This window comes from Magnolia sinica, chromosome 4 (genome assembly GCF_029962835.1).
Source record: "Magnolia sinica isolate HGM2019 chromosome 4, MsV1, whole genome shotgun sequence".
In the NCBI taxonomy this organism is placed as follows: domain Eukaryota; kingdom Viridiplantae; phylum Streptophyta; class Magnoliopsida; order Magnoliales; family Magnoliaceae; genus Magnolia; species Magnolia sinica.
In genome coordinates this window covers 31,199,669-31,215,551 of record NC_080576.1, presented here as the reverse complement: position 1 = coordinate 31,215,551, position 15,883 = coordinate 31,199,669, and the positions used below count along the sequence as shown (strand labels likewise).

Sequence of the window (15,883 nt, the reverse complement as noted above, 5' to 3'; positions counted from 1 at the left end):
TTCCTAGCCATTCTTTCTGGGAGTCCTGAATAGTTGGGCCCAACAAATGAACAATCCAGATCCTGAACGCGTGTGCTAAGTAGCAGTCTAGCAGATTGGAAGGTGGATCAGGCCATCACAAGATCCTACCCATATGATCGGTGGACCATGGTTCCATTGCTACACCGATCATCCCATCCTGCCCATCTGATCAGTGGCTAGAGACGTGTATTGGACCCTTTATCTATTGGGTGATACGCCAAGCCACGTGGGTCAAAGATCCAGAACCGCACTAGTCAGACGATCCTGACCATCCAGTAGATGGCGTTCAGCCACACTGATCAGATAATGCTAACCATCCATTAGGCGGGCTTCAAATGTAATAGAAAATCCAATAAGAAAGTTTGGAAAAACACTCTGATCAGATGATCCTAACCATCCAATAGGCGGCCTTCGAATATCAGATAAAAGTACTGCAAAATACAAAAAATAATAAATAAAAAGAAAAAGAAAAAGAAAACAACCATTAAGATGTAATAGAAAATAAAAAGAACAAGGACAAAAACTAAATACAGCCCTTCAATGTAAGGTTTTAAAAAAGAAGATAAAATACGAAAATATATAATAAAAAAACTAATGTTACAAAACGGCGTTGATCAAATGATCCTAACCGTCCAGTAGATGGCTTTCAAATTTAGTAAGCTAAAATACTAAAGATAAAAATAAAAATGGCGTTGATAAAATGATCCTAACCGTCCAGTAGTTGGCTTTCAAATTTAGTAAGCTAAAACAGAAAAAATAAAAAATAAAAAAAATGCGGTGAGCGTGGATCGAACACGCGACCTTCAGATCTTCAGTCTGACGCTCTCCCAACTGAGCTATCCCCGCATGGATGATAATATCTTTTAATTAAATATTATAAAGTAATTTTAATCTTCATTGTAGATAAGATTTTTAGTGGCGGACATATCATCTCTTCAGAGGCTCGTCTTCTACTCTATAGAGAAATGGAAAAGGCATGCTATTCCTCCGTCTCAAGATTCATTCACCACCGTCAGATTCCCTCCTCTCCTAATAAACCAAAAGCCTTTGCAATTCCATTTCTTCCTTCAACTTCCAAAATCGAAGCTTCTTCAAGAAAAGATGACTTCTCTCTGGTAAATAACATTCTCTTTTCTTCTTTCTTTTCCTTTTTAGAATGTTTTTCCCTCCTTCCCCAGCATTTAAAAAACGGTGGTGACTCATTCACCGTGCAAATGGAAATAGATGTAGGCAATCTGGACCGTCCAAATCGCTGACCAGTTCTGGATGGAGCAGATCCACATATCACACTGAGCAGTATCTGATTTTTCCCGTCGAAGTTTGACGGCTTGCTGTAATCATTTGCTTGATGGCACAAATGGCATGGTTGGGATGGTTTGATAGTGTGATTTTTTACCCATGCTCTAGCCATACGATTTGGATGGTCCGGATTGCTCTATCCATATTGCGCCACACGATTTGGATGGTGTGGATGAGCCATCACCACCACTGTAGCCTGTCCACCTGGTACATTTTTCTTGCTGATAATGCTGCACAGAGGCATGCCCACATGGTGCACGTGACTGAGATCCAAGCCGCTCATCATGCAATTGTACGAGAAAAATGGAGGGTTAGAAAATAGGCCACGTTGTGCATTCCAAATACACATGCGGCCCAACTGATGAATGAATTGGCCTCCCCTGTTTTGGGGGCTAGGATACTTGGCATGCTAGAGTGGTACTGGTGAACAGCTTGGATCTCACACGTGTAGAATTTTAGCACGTGTGCATGCGTGACTGTAGCCAATTCATCTTTAGGCCGCCTTGGATGGATCACACCCAAAATGTCACAATGGGTGACCCTAAGATGATTTTGACCATTGAAATCTTGGAGCAGAACCTTTTTCTAACCGTTTATTATTAGGAGTCCTATTTATGAATAGGATTTTCCAACTAGTGCCATGTTTTGGATATATGCCATCCATAATAGGACCCATCAGATGAACGGTCCAGTTCCAATGTATGTGTTTCCCATATGCAAGATTGAGTGAAGGATTACTGGATTTTTTAAAATTTTTTATTTGTTTCAAATTAAGATGTCTCGTACGTGACGTGAGTGATAGAAAAACATATCGATTAAAGATGGGCTAAATGCATGATAACCTTGACGTGCACACAGTTTCATTTGGACTTAGCAGCGTCCACACCACTTAATCTAGACCGTCCATAAGGTATAATGATCTATTTATGGGCGGCTTTGAAAAAATCATACTGATCCAATGGTCCAAACCATTTAATTGTTCGTAAATGAATGCCACATGTGAGGAGAATATCTCACTTAAATGGCAGCCATAGTCTATGAGTTCGTTCTGCCTATGTTGCCTCTCAGGATTGCCAGAGATGGTCTGATGATTGTAACCATCCATCTTCTCTATTTCACCGTAACTGAGATGTGTTAATAATCACGAATTTAAGGAGCAGCTTCAACTTTGATTTTTGGAGTTGAATGTGAGGAATTGAAATTGCTCCTGTATAATCTACAAAAGGCGGGCCATATGGAATACCATCTAAAACGTGAATGGTTCTGATGCCATCTAAGAATGTGGAAATGTGCGTACATACAACCTTCATGGGTTTTTAACTGCATTTGGTTGTCCACCTAATATCAGGATTCCATGAATAAAATCATATTGGAATGCAAGCTTATCATGCAAGTATGCCAGCGTTTTAAAGTGTGTATGTAGCATTCATGCTGATGCTGCACTACAAGTGAAGCAAGATCTTCACGTCTGATTTCAAAATTGCATGAATTTTCTCATTTCCTTTCCAGTATACAAAGAAGAACACACGAAAGAGGCCGAGAACTCCCCGCCGTCTGATTACCATCTCAACGTCCGATGGGAAATGGCATGGACAGTGGACATACGATTACATTTTCTCACTCCGCGAGCTGCAGGTGGCCGATTTGGCGGAGGATGGACAGAAAGACGCGGAGGTTTCCATTAGCCTATCCATAGACAAGGTAGCAAATAGTTGAGGATGAGCTCTGTGGGGCCCACCGTGGTGTGTGTGGGACATCCAATCCCATTCGCCAAATGCATCTCCAGTGGTGAGCCATGGGCCCAAAAATCAGGCCAATCCATGAGTTGGGTGGGTCACTCCACAGGGAATAGTGGAGAGTAGATGTTCACCCATTAAAACCTTCCTGTTGGGACCTACTGAGATGTGGTGCACCTACTGTGAGTAGACCTAACTGGATGAAGGCACATTCCAAAACTAAGATGGGCCCCTTCAAATGATTTTAGATGTTTAAGCCATAATTTCACTTGGATGTAGTTACTTTGAAATGCTTTTTATTCTATTTTTTCCCCAGCATGCTGGCTTTGGTTTCTCTGTTGATGGGAGAATCATCACATCATTTACTAGAAAATGCTGTAATTGCTCTGCATCCTACTGCAGAGAGGTATTTCTTAGATCTCTTTCTTTTCGACTTAATTTATGCTCTCTCTCTCTCTCTCTCTCTCTCTCTCACACACACACACACACACACACACACACACACAACGGTTTTGGGCTGGGCCAAGGTCTGACAAGACAGGCCCACGCCTGGCCCGCAATGATTATGAATGACCATGGTCAGAGTCTAGCCCAAGCCTGGCCACCCTCTTTTGTGCAAGATCTAAGTTGTTAATTAGTCATGCAGATTTTTCTATTGTATTTAAAAAGTTCATTTGAAACATTAAACACCGGGCTAAGTCATATTTAAGCTGGGCTAATGGACTCTTGGACACAACCAAAGCCCACCTTTAATAAACGGGCTTTAACTTTAGGCCCATTCCAGCCCTCAGGCTTAATATTTCAGCCCAAGGCCAATCCAAATCGGACCAACCTGACCCAATGACACCCCTATCTGGAGATATGTACATGTATTGTTTATAGGATGCCACCATTGCCCACCGGCCTGACAAGTTTAAGAGACATCTGACCAACACATCCGATGCAGATTCAGTGGATCACGGATTGTTACTGTGGGATCCACTTTGAAGTTTTTAATGGTGGGTGTTCAATCACCAATGTTTCCAGTGGTGTGGTCTACCTGAGATTTGCATCTGCTTCACTTTTGGGCTTATGTCCTAAAATAAGCTAGCAAAATGGATATAAAACGAATACACTGACTGGGTTGTTCCAGCTGCCCTAAAACGAGCTGGCAAACGGATGTACGGCTTGGATATAAAACACATATATTACAGTGGGCACCAGAGTCACAGATTCATCGACCATGGTTAGAGCTGGGCATCGGTCGGACCGAGTTAGGGCTAACTCGACTCGATCTGACTCAATACCGAGTCCAACATGCCTGACTCGATCCGAGTCAAGTCTGGCTTGGACTGATCCAAACCAAGTCCGATCCGGTCAAAAGTACCGAGTCGGATTGGGAGATGAGGGAGGAAGAGACCGAGAGAGTGGAGAGGAGAGAGAGGAGGAGGAGGAGGAGGGTGATGGTGGTGGCCTGGTGGTTGGTTGCCGGGCTTGGAAGATGAGGAGGATGAGGGAGGGAGAGAGAGAGACCGGCCTTGGAAGATGAGGAGGATAAGGGAGGGAGAGAGATTTTGGGATCGGGTCGGGGTAGGGTGTGGCGGGTAGGGTTAGGGAGTCGGGTTTCGGATCAAGTCGGGTCTAACCAGATCGAGTTTCGGGTCGAGTCGGGTTGAGTTACTAGGTAACTCGAACTCGACTCAGTTTGAGTTCAAATTGGGCGAAGCCTACTCGGTTTGTATCGACTACCCATTCGGTTCAGGTCGAGTTGGATCAGAATGAGTCAGACGAGTCAAGTTAGCCGGATCGAGTCGTCCGGTGCCCACCTCTAACCGTGGTGTTCCCTTGATCCATGGAAAGCCGGCTGCACACGTAACATGGTCCCAATTGCAAAGATGAATTTATGCAAAAGATTAGGAAAATAAGAAGAAAAATGAGGTGTTCCATTCATTAGACGCATGTGTCCCAGCTGAGGCAATCATCCTCATTTTCTCTTACGTTCATCTTTGTGGTAGGGCCCACCTTGTGCACTTGGCAGATGTCACAAATACATGACTAGTTAGCGCTTGTGTTGCATGGAAAGGTGCTCGTGTATCGATTTTTCAAGAACTGACCATCACAACCATTTCCTTGTTATGTTTCAGATCGACACGACCTTTGACGTTTGGGTTCTACCATCAAGCAAGGACAACCGTGAACTTCAGCTGCCTGAAATTGGTGGCGATGATCCATCATTAAGTCCCTAACCCATCTCTCTCTCTCTCTCTCTCTCTCTCTCTCTCTCTCTCTCTCTCAGAGAAACTCAATGGTTATCAATGTTAACGTCGATGTGCGTTTTTCAGGTCATCTATGTGAAACCTGGGTCTGAAGCTGATCTAGATTCGCTAATCCAAGACACGATTCGACTTGCCATCTCCGTGAAGGCAGTAAATCTTTATTTTTATTTTTTTTCATTTTTGCAAAATTTTCCCTCAGCATTATGCAATGTGTAGAGGTGGGCACAGGACGACCCAATCTGGCTAACTCTACTCATCCGACTCGATCCGATCCGACTCGACCCAAACTGAATGGGTGAGTCAATCCGAACCGAGTAAGCTTCGCCCAATCCGAACTCAAACCAAGTCGAGTTTGAGTTACCTAGTAACTCGACTTGAAACTCGATCCAGTTAGACTCAATCCAACTCTCTAACCGTACTTTGACTTGATCCCAACCTCTCTCTCTCCCTCCCTCATCCTCCTCTTCCAATCCCGGCAAACACCCATCATCATCACCCTCCTACTCTCTCCTCTCCTCTCCACTCCCTCCCTCCCTCATCTCTGAATCTGACTCGGTACTTCTGACCAGATTGGACTCGGTCCAGATCAGTTCGGGCCACACCGAACTCGGATCGAGTCAGGCATGCTGGACTCGGTATCGAGTTTGGGTCAAGCCTATTTCAAAATCGGATCGAGTTGAGTCAGCCCTAACTCGGTCCGACCCGACTCGATGCCCAGCTCTAGCAATGTGCAATGATATGAAAGCAGTAGTACGCTAATACAGTGTCCGTTTTTCAGGATACTTGCTCAGAGTCATGCGAGAAATCTCCACCCAGTTGGCACTGTATGTGTTGAATTCTTCTACTCTTCAAGCAAGCACACGTGCATGGAAAATCAATCCTTATGGTGGCACCCCATGTGGGAGTTAAATACAATGGTGGATTTCCACCAGCGGACTGCATGCTATAGGGGCTGTTCGGGGTGAGGGATTTGGAGTTCGTGGATTTTCCAAATCCACATTCCTATAAATCATGGGTTTGGGGCAAAATAGAAGAAGAAGAAAAGAGATCGACTCTAAAATCCACAAAATGAGAGACTATTAAAAACAATAAAAGTTTCTCCGTTGCAATAAATGGTCACAAAAATCCAAGGATTTGTAGCTTGGATTCCAAAGAGTTGATTTTGAGATTAATCATATCCAAATCCAATGCAAACCAATGAATTTGACAAGTTCATGGATTTATCAGTTTCATCTCCCTCGCCCCAAACAGGCCCTGAAAATGCTTATGACATGGCGCCCGAAGTAGTAACCAGAGGATGCTGGTTACACTCCCTCAAATCTCTCAAACAGTGAAAATCAGGGGACAGCATTTTGGAACAAAGTTTCTACCATAATTCCAAGCCAGTTAGTTATATGATAGGTTGGCACCCATATTTCAATGATCCAAACTGATGATCTAACGAGATATATAGCTGATGGTGGCTGTCTCAGAAACCTTCAAGACTGAATGTCCTAAGCTTGGCCCACAGCAAGTAAAGGAGATGACCCACATCCGAAGGAGAAGATTTGAATGATAAGAGGCTATCCCCATTTGCAGTAAGGCCCGCCATATAAAATATCTGAATCGTTAAAACATTATCACTAGTCGAACGTCTATGGTTAAGACATCCTGTAAAGATATGTCGATGAGCTGTAGCAAGATCTTGTTTTCCTATCTTGCAACTCATTATCGTCAACATGCATCCCCTTTAAAAAAAATTGAAAAAAAAAAAGAAAAAGAAAAGAAGAAGAATAATTTATTGATAAAAGGTCAAGGCCAAAAAATACAGGAACCCAGGACCAAAAGAAAATTACAAAGCTATCTGGAAAATGGCTTCTTGACCCTTCCTATTCCTAAAACAACAATCATTTCTTTCAAAACGCATCAACCAAATTCCTACTAATAGACATTCGTCAAACCTTTTTTTTAAAACCTTCCCTACACCGTGCCACATCAAAAAGAAACTATCAGCATTACCCATGCTACTCCAAATAGATTGAAGAACCACTCCCACATCTTGTCGTTAGAGTCCATGTTCTGAGATAGCTCAGCGATTTGAACAATCCATGTTCTCATTACTACCACACCATGATATTATGACCATGCTTAAATGATCATCCGAATCTTTGATTCTTGGATTCGAATGCGAGTCATTAGGAAATTACTTTTCTGTGTTTCAAATTCATCTACATTTTTTTAAATATTCTTTTTCTTTTCTTTTCTTTTCTTTTTTACGCCACCACACCATGATATTATGATCATGCTTAAATGATGATCCAGATCTTTGATTCTTGGATTCGAATGCGAGTCATTAGGAATTTACTTTTCAGTGTTTCAAATTCATCTACATTTTTTTAAATACTCTTTTCTTTTCTTTTATTTTCTTTTTTACGCCCACACACTAGCACATACACACCCCACATGGGCACTCGAACCCATGACCTCAGTGTTGGAATGCACTCTTGTCTACCACTGAGCCATGGGTTGGATCCCCAATTTCAAATTTCAACTACACAAGAAATTATAAGATGGAGTAAGAATAAAAGGGAGGGAGACATATAGGTCTATATGTATAGTATTCTAGGATTCTTTTCTTAATTAAGAATAATTGGGTTTTTATAAATGTCCTTGTAAATACTATTTGGAGATGAGGTTGGAACAAAAAGTGTTGCTTTGGGAAATATTACTCCCTAAAAGAAATCAACCGTGTATGCAAAAATTTCTCCTCCTATTCTTTTTTTCCTTTTTATCCATCCCATGTCACACAATCATCTGTATGGTATATGTTTCTTAAGATAGCTCATGTAGCATAAAATCCAAAACATGAACAGCTCCAATCATTGTACCATCTCAGTCTATGCCCCAAATGGAGCAAAACATGCAGGATCCTCATTCTCGCTATGACTCTATATAGCAAATCAAACATTCTTAAGTAGCTTCTGCTTTGAGAAGGGAGAGAATTTCACCTGATTTTTCAGGGGTGCAAGAGGTTGAGGAAGCGTAACTAGCATCCTCCAATTACCACATCATCAGCACAATGCAATTCAACAGCGGAGACCTGCCCCCATACTGTAGCTATGATATGAGGCACCCATGTCCCATCAAACCCACATTGTTACATATACATACATGTATGTCAGAATGTATGTGCAAGAGGTTGAGGAAGCGTAACTAGCATCCTCCAGTTACCACGTCATCAGCACAATGCAATTCAACAGCGGAGACCTGCCCCCATACTGTAGCTATGATACGAGGCACCCATATCCCATCAAACCCACATTGTTACATATACATACATGTGTGTCAGAATGCATGCATAGGCATATGAACGAATGCGCACATGTGAGAATGAATATGCATGCATTGTTGATGCCCGCATGTATGTGTATGTGCACATCGAGTGCTTATGAATGCAGCTAATCATGTGAAAATGCATGCACGTATATATGCATATGCATTACGACTTTTGCCATTCATGACTCAAAACCAGTAGTCTTTCCCTTTATGGCAAGCACGTCCCTATATGCATGCTGGCATGTGCGGGTAATGTGTGCATGTAAGCAGGTGTGTGTAGATGCAGTTAAGTAGGCTTGCACACTACATAGATGAGTACATGCATGAACACATGCATATGTGCATGCCTATCAGTAAGCGTGTGCAAGCCAACATACCAATGTGTGCATACATGTAGGTACCTCATTATCTAAGCTTCACAAATATCCATGTAGTTGAGTATGTATTCACATGTGTATTAATCTACCTGGTAACTGTAACTAAACACACAGAATCGCATGCACATATGCAAATGTAAATTGTAGATGGATACATATGGTGAAAGCATATTCATGGGTTCATTCACGCAAGTTGACAAGTGAATGTATGTAGATTTGCATGTGCACTGGATTGCAGAATTCAGAAATTTTGCTCAAGATAAATATTTGGTTTATGCATGTATGTTTGCAGATATTGGTGGAAAGGAAGCTTATGTTGATAAGAGGTGGTCTAGACTAATGGAGTTAAGGAATGTGATCTAGAACAAGCATGTTATCAATTACAAAGTATACATACCTATTCTTGTAACATACCCACATGGACCAAAAGATATCTTTTTTATTTATTTATTTTTAATGGTAATAATGATTTTATTACAGACCAAACAAAAGAGCTACACGCCCAGTGGAATGCAAGTCAGATGATGAGAAATTACTCGGGACCGAAGAGGGTAGACACCGCCCCAGGAGCCACTCCTCTCTACTACATGGCCAGCACCCATTCTACTGTCTTCCCGTTTGCTCTTTGGAAAAACCGCTTCCAGAGAATCTGATTTTTTTTGTCAAAAGGTCTGCTCCCATGTTTGGGCAGCTATGAGCCAACAGAGCTCAACCATCAGAAGAGTAGGCCAAAGGTTCCATATTTGAGATTGAGGAAAGGGAAGGAGGACAATGGGAGAGGGAGGTGGAAGTCACAGTTCTAAGATCTTTATTTGCACATGACGCCTTGTACTGAAGTTTGATGGGTTTCAAGTAAAGCTTAAGAAGGGCAAGAGTGAGAGCAGACAAAAACATCCTCCGCTATCTAGACATAGTTGTACGGGAAATGGTATTTACAACTGACTGCTTTCACATAGAAAGAGGGTTGTGGCCATGAAAATAATTATATTGCCTGTTTGCATAACATGACCAAATAGATTGCAATCACTGACAATTTGCGACGGTATGCAGACATCTAGTCACTATCGACGTGTATACACCTTCAAAAACTTTTCAGTAATTGCAAACAGCGCCTTCAGTCATATCTCAATACATCTAGACAATTATTTATTTATTTTTGAATATTAACAATTTCATTAAAAATAGAGCAAGGCCAAAACAGCCACAAAAAAAATTACAAGACGGCCCAAGATACAGATGATAGGGGACAGTCATCAAGGGTCTTAACATTTGAGGCCTAATCCATTAGATCCAATTTTATCCTGCTTCGAAACTTAGTATAATTACAGAAACACTGGTTATTCCTATCCCCATAAGGCCCAAATGCCTATCAATAGGACAGTCGCCATAGCATTCTCCCTCTCTTTCCCAATTCTGCCCCCATGCCAGGATAGAAAGAGGCCCTTAGTAGATTCCGGCATCACTCACGACATACTGAAAATCTCCAAAAATCTATCCCAGAGCTCACTAGCAAAGGGATAGTGAATAAAGAGGCAGTCAACTGACTCCTCAATCTGCATACACAACATGTAGACATCGGTGATCAACATCTTCCTCTTCCGAAGATTATCAACTGTGGCCCTTATCCCATCCTGGAGATGTCCCAACGATCAAGTTGTAGGAGGAGCCGACTGAGGACCGACTGAAACCAACACATCTCTAACACCTGAAGAAGGACAATTACCATCTGGCTGCTCCAGCAAACTAATGAACTCAGCATCTCCCCCTTCTAGCAAGTTCCTCCAACTTGAAGGGGACCATACCACCCCATTATCAAAATTAATAGCACTGAGCGATGGTGATGTTCACTTTCGGGAAAATCTAGATAGTTATTAGTTGCACTTCATTAAGAGGGAAGTTAATGTGCATTATAAAAAGAACGGGTGTAAATAATCTCCCAGCTTTCATTTATTGACCTAGATCATCCATTCATTCCATACCACTATTGACAGGCCATGATGCACAAAACACATCAAGTGATCCTAACCATCCAATCAATAGCATGGAAAATGGACAGTCAACATCAAGTAAAGAAAAAACAGGGAGCATCATCATCTTGAAACATCTATTCAATAGACTCAGGACCCAATGTGGATGGTTCATGATTTCCAAATAAGCATGTTGGGATCGTCCAATCAACATGATTTTGCCTCATGGCTTGCCTATAGAGACAGACATGAATGGACAGTCCAGATCATTAATTGGATGTCCCATGTATCTTCTGAAAAGCTTTACAATATAAATAAATACATGTATGGGTGTGTAGCGGTAAATGAATGGATAATCCAGATTGATGACTGTCCCGTGTCAATTTAAAAGCTCTGGGGGCATTGGCAACTTCCCCACAAAGGTGGGAGATGTGTAGTGGATTCCGTGATGGTACTTTTGTGCAAATGGTTGACCATACGTGGCACATGTGTATGATTATCCGAATTTGCCATCTCACAGGATATAAGGATTTCAATGTTCCTCTGGCTTTTCTAGTCTTAACTAAATTTGTAAAAGGGCTTGTTAGCTTAAAGCACTTGGACATAATCCAACAGATCACAACAAAGTCCATGTTACATGGAAAAATGCACCTAGCAAACTGTAACTAAATTGATGTAATGTTTTTTGGTAAAATAAAAATAATCGTCACAATCTCGTAATTAAACAAGCAAATTTTTGCATTCCCCATCTAACTAGTTCTACTTCTAATTGGATGGTGTTGGCCGGCAACAACGCTACAAAATGACTTCTAAATAACATGATTAAAGGATTACATGACACAGTGGGTGTTTTTACAAAATCACCCCTGTGAGTTTTCATAGAAAAAAAATTTAACATGAGACTCATGTAACGGTATTTTGTATGTAACAAGAGCCGACATGAGAAGATATAGAATGGTTTTGCCGATCATACCCAAGGAGCTGAAAATTAACATACCCTATTTCTGAATTCTAATTGCAACAAAAAATCAATCTCTATTTCACTTGCATTTATTTTCTTCAACCCCTTCACATCCTAAACTTTCACTATTGTTTACCCCATCTTCACCAAGTTGTGCCTAATTAACCAATTTTAACTTAAAATAATTATAATACTTGTCGGGTAATACCTTAAAATTTGTTTGTTAAACATCTTAAAGTATAAGGCACGGTATTTTACTCAACCCCTCAATAATATATGATTATTTAGCAGCACACCAAATAATGTAATGTACTTGACTACGACAGATCTGGTTTCACGATTGGAGAAAAACTTTGATACTCTGGCAGATTGTGATAGATGATATGCAGGTACTTAGAAATTACCTAGAAATTGCATTCATGGCAAACAATTAGGTCAAGTTAAATTGTCCAAGTTATAGTTTAGATGCAACATGAACCAAAAGTTGCTCTTAATTAATGATCTGACTATTGGATTGGTGGACATTTATTTGAAGGTTGAAAATGAAAAACATCCAATGGTCCTATTTCAACAAACAAGTATCCATGAATCAGAGATCATGATTGTTCAGCCAATCTGATTTTGGGACTGTGACTCAGAGACAGTGGTTCCACAATTAGTCAGTTTAACTCGATTTTAATATATGCCACATGTACAATTTCTGAGGCCTGTGTATCATGTGTCATATGCTGCCTGAGTATATCATGTAACTCCCCTATATATGACACGAGAAGCTTTTGGATGTTTTTGCCCCAGCAATTAGTTTGGAAAGTCTGGATATTCAAAGGATATAAGAAGAACTTTTATTAAAGTTAGGGGTATTTCAGGAAAATGAAAATGTGGCTGCTGTCCAACAGACAGCTCAGATTTCAATGGCAAAAGTTAGCCAACGGCTAAAGTTTTACCCGCAACAAGCCCCTCTCCACCCTCCGACTTTCTCTTCCCATTCCCAAAATGCTGTGTGACTTTCCATATGGATACGGAGGCATTACTTTCAATAATATGGACAAAACGACTTCATATAGATGAGATCCACCCTATGAATCGGGCGCACCACCCCGTGTTTGGACCAAAATAAGTCCGATTTTGAGGTGGGCCACACCATGGGAAACAGTCAATATGGTAAGTCCCACCATTAAAATAGTCCAAATTGCATTTGGGGTCCACCATGGTGTGTATATCCCATTGATGCAGGACAATTAACCACTTGCTCTAAAAGCTCGAACTGATAGAGCATGGCAAATTAATCCCTTTATCTCATAGCCCAGGCCCCACATCCATATGTTCAGTCCTCGGCCGAACCCTCCTTGTGGGCCCCAAATCACATGGGTTCCACCTCACACAAGCCACCCGCTTCACACGGACTGCTCAACCCGAGTGTGCCCCCGCATCCCATAGGCCACCCCACTCAAGCCCGGTGTGAAAATGCCCCTGCATTACCCATTCAATCCACTCATTTGACATTCCAGGCCAGGATTAATGGATTCCCCAAAAATCAGGATATCCCAATATTCATGTTGGCCAAACCATGTGGACTTAAAGGTTTTGGGAATGATTTTACAGCATTCCCACTTGTGAGGCCTGTGTAAGTCTTGGATTTCACTGAATTTTTGGATCCATGATGAGAATGTGACAGCCCATCTGCTGGACAGGGTGGATCTGATGAACATGTCCAGCTGAGCGATTAGTTAGCAGTCAGGCCCTCCATGTTCCCACACAATTCAGGCTATCGCAGTCCCGATTTCTCTCTTCCTTCTTCTCACCATGTGTGTTGCACATGCCACATCCTTAGTGTGCCTAAATTGCAAATGTTAGTTATCATGCCTGAGAACCTAATGAAAGCCCATGAAAGAATGTGATATAATCATGTAAGCCTCACCATTAGTATGATATTTAAACTTCTTCACTTACAAGTCAAAGAATCTTAAGAGTATCTACTACTCACTTAGAATTTTTATTTATTTATTTATTTATTTTTTAAGGAACAAAAGAAGCAAAGAAATATCTAGCAACTCAGTGTCTTTCCCATACAATAGAAAACAGTTAAAATTTTTCTGTAATCTACACTTCTCAAGCTGATAATTTAGAAGTAGACATCTTACAATACATATCAAATGAGAAACAAACTCTAACCTCTTTGTTGTGATCTCCTTTGGTAATCCGCCGCCTTTAATAATTCCTGTTGAAGCTTCAATGCTCAATTTACTGAATAACATGTAATGCAGTATGGGTTGCTATGAAGAATGCAAGGAGAGAAATCGATCTGGTTTTTCCCTGAATCTACCAATAAATGCAATTGGCAGAGAAGGTGTCAAATTTCTGGCCAATATATCTGGTCCACCCGGTAATGATCGACGAGCCATGATCCTTCCGCTAGCTCAGCAGAGAGTTGGTCCCAACCCCAACCTGAGTAACCCAAGAAAAACCAAAAATCAACAGCAGATCGGTTCATTGACTTGATCCCTTCAATCACTTCACTAGTAGCTAACTGATCACCATAGTAAAAACTTGGAAAGATTTCCAAGTATCCTGCTTCATTAGCTCTTCGAGTGAAGCTAACAAGGGGCATGCCAGGCGCTATGACTGGCCCTCCAAAGGACAGACGGGCCTGTTTTAGTGGCGCAAACTCCTCCTCTAGATCTGGCAGCACATCCCACTTGATGCGCTTATTGATAATCAGACCCTGAAAGCCCTCATTTTGATCTGCCTTCACAATAATAACTTTGGATTTATCAAATGGAGATGCATTAAGAAGCTTGTCAGTGGCAGTAAGAACAGATCCAATGCCCACATGTTGGCTCCCCTCCTGAAAGCCATCTGATGTATGCAATCTGATTGAATGGTGTTTATCTCTTTGTTTTGGAGTACTGTTCAGTAGAACTTCATGGTAATCCCCCTTCACTGCAGTTGTCTCATGGATGGAACTAGAAGATGCATCATGCAATTCATCCATGTTCCCACCTCCTCGTGTTCCAGTCCATAAAATACCTACAAAATCCAGCAGCAAATGAGGTTGTCTTTTTATTTATTTATTTATTTATTTAAATCAATAGAAGAGGTAAGAATCGTTCTCTATAGATAGCAAAAGGATTCAAGAAAAAGGAAAAATAAACAAAACATCATACAGTCAGAAATCATAGCGTCATCAGAGAAGGGTAATTTGATGAATAAAATTACCAATAACAACAATGACACTCCAATTTTCCAAAAAAAAATAAAAATTGTCCCATATGACATACACCTTAGACAAGTCTTTTCTTACTACCTCCGCCCATCTCCTTTTGGGCCATCACCTTGCCCTTTTAAAGCCTTCAACTTGCACCACCTAACTCCTAATCGGCACATTTCTTGGTCTCCGTTGCACATAACAAAAGCATCTAAGTCTACTTTCCCTCGTCTTATTAACTATTGGTGCTACTCCTAAGTTCTATCAAATGCATTCATTTCTAGTTCTATCCTTCCTCATCTTGCCACTCATCCATCTCAGCATCCTCATTTCAGCTACACTCTTCTTATGAACATGTTGTTCCTTGACTACTCAACATTATATCCCATAAAGCATGGTTGGTCTACAACTATCCTATAAAATTACCCCTTTAGTTTGAGTGGTACACAATGATCACATAAACCTCCCAAGGCACATCCCCATTTCTTCCTCAAAACTTGGATTCTATAGCAACATCATTCTCAATCTCTCCATTCATGAATCATTGAGGGAAGATATAGAAAGTGATCATTTTCTAAGGCACTCCTCCATAACATGTAGTTACTAAAATTGCACCCCGTATACTCTATTTTAGCCTGACTAATTTTTAATTCTTTAGATTCTAAGGCACTCCTCCATAACTCTAGCTCTCTGTTTACCCCCTTCTCTTATCAATCAAAACTATGTCATTTGCAAACAACAAGTCAT

General features: G+C 41.1%; 2 protein-coding genes and 1 non-coding gene across 10 annotated transcripts in view; 1 reads left to right on the top strand and 2 right to left on the bottom strand.

The window, feature by feature from the left end:
- Window positions 1-794: 794 nt before the first annotated feature.
- Window positions 795-867, bottom strand: TRNAF-GAA (transfer RNA phenylalanine (anticodon GAA)). Its single transcript has one exon. It is a non-coding gene; the product is annotated as a tRNA-Phe (tRNA).
- Window positions 868-943: 76 nt separating this feature from the next.
- LOC131242957 (large ribosomal RNA subunit accumulation protein YCED homolog 2, chloroplastic) lies at window positions 944-10,124 on the top strand. Of its 2 annotated transcripts, none has more exons than XM_058241955.1 (8): window positions 944-1,136; window positions 2,830-3,021; window positions 3,373-3,462; window positions 5,180-5,269; window positions 5,378-5,461; window positions 6,090-6,135; window positions 9,296-9,390; window positions 9,484-10,124. In XM_058241955.1, exons 1-7 carry the CDS (start codon window positions 987-989, stop codon window positions 9,364-9,366), a joined length of 723 nt encoding a protein of 240 aa, XP_058097938.1. In that variant the 5' UTR covers window positions 944-986; the 3' UTR covers window positions 9,367-9,390; window positions 9,484-10,124. The 2 variants fall into 2 exon arrangements, with proteins under 2 accessions (XP_058097938.1, XP_058097939.1); XM_058241956.1 differs by having other exon boundaries at window positions 945-1,136; window positions 5,378-5,458.
- Window positions 8,064-15,883, bottom strand: part of LOC131242956 (uncharacterized) — a 56,887-nt gene continuing 49,067 nt past the window's right edge. For 4 of the 7 annotated variants that reach the window (XR_009169776.1, XR_009169779.1, XR_009169780.1 and 1 more), the window contains 2 exons: window positions 14,104-14,958; window positions 8,064-10,708 (listed from right to left, as the gene is read on the bottom strand). Coding sequence is in view for 1 of the 7 variants with exons in the window: in XM_058241954.1 (XP_058097937.1) it covers window positions 14,282-14,958 (677 nt within the window). In the remaining 6 variants the exon portion in view is untranslated. Of the gene's footprint in view, window positions 10,709-13,974; window positions 14,959-15,883 lie in introns of those variants that run through there. The other 3 variants (XR_009169777.1, XR_009169778.1, XM_058241954.1) reach the window with 3 other exon arrangements.

Excerpts from the sequence above, each read along its gene's own strand:
- LOC131242957 (XM_058241955.1), top strand. The coding sequence starts at position 987 with ATGGAAAAGGCATGCTATTCCTCCGTCTCAAGATTCATTCACCACCGT. Across the intron at positions 1,137-2,829 it reads GAAAAGATGACTTCTCTCTG|TATACAAAGAAGAACACACG; the intron begins GTAAATAACATT and ends TTTCCTTTCCAG. Across the intron at positions 5,462-6,089 it reads TTGCCATCTCCGTGAAGGCA|GATACTTGCTCAGAGTCATG; the intron begins GTAAATCTTTAT and ends TCCGTTTTTCAG.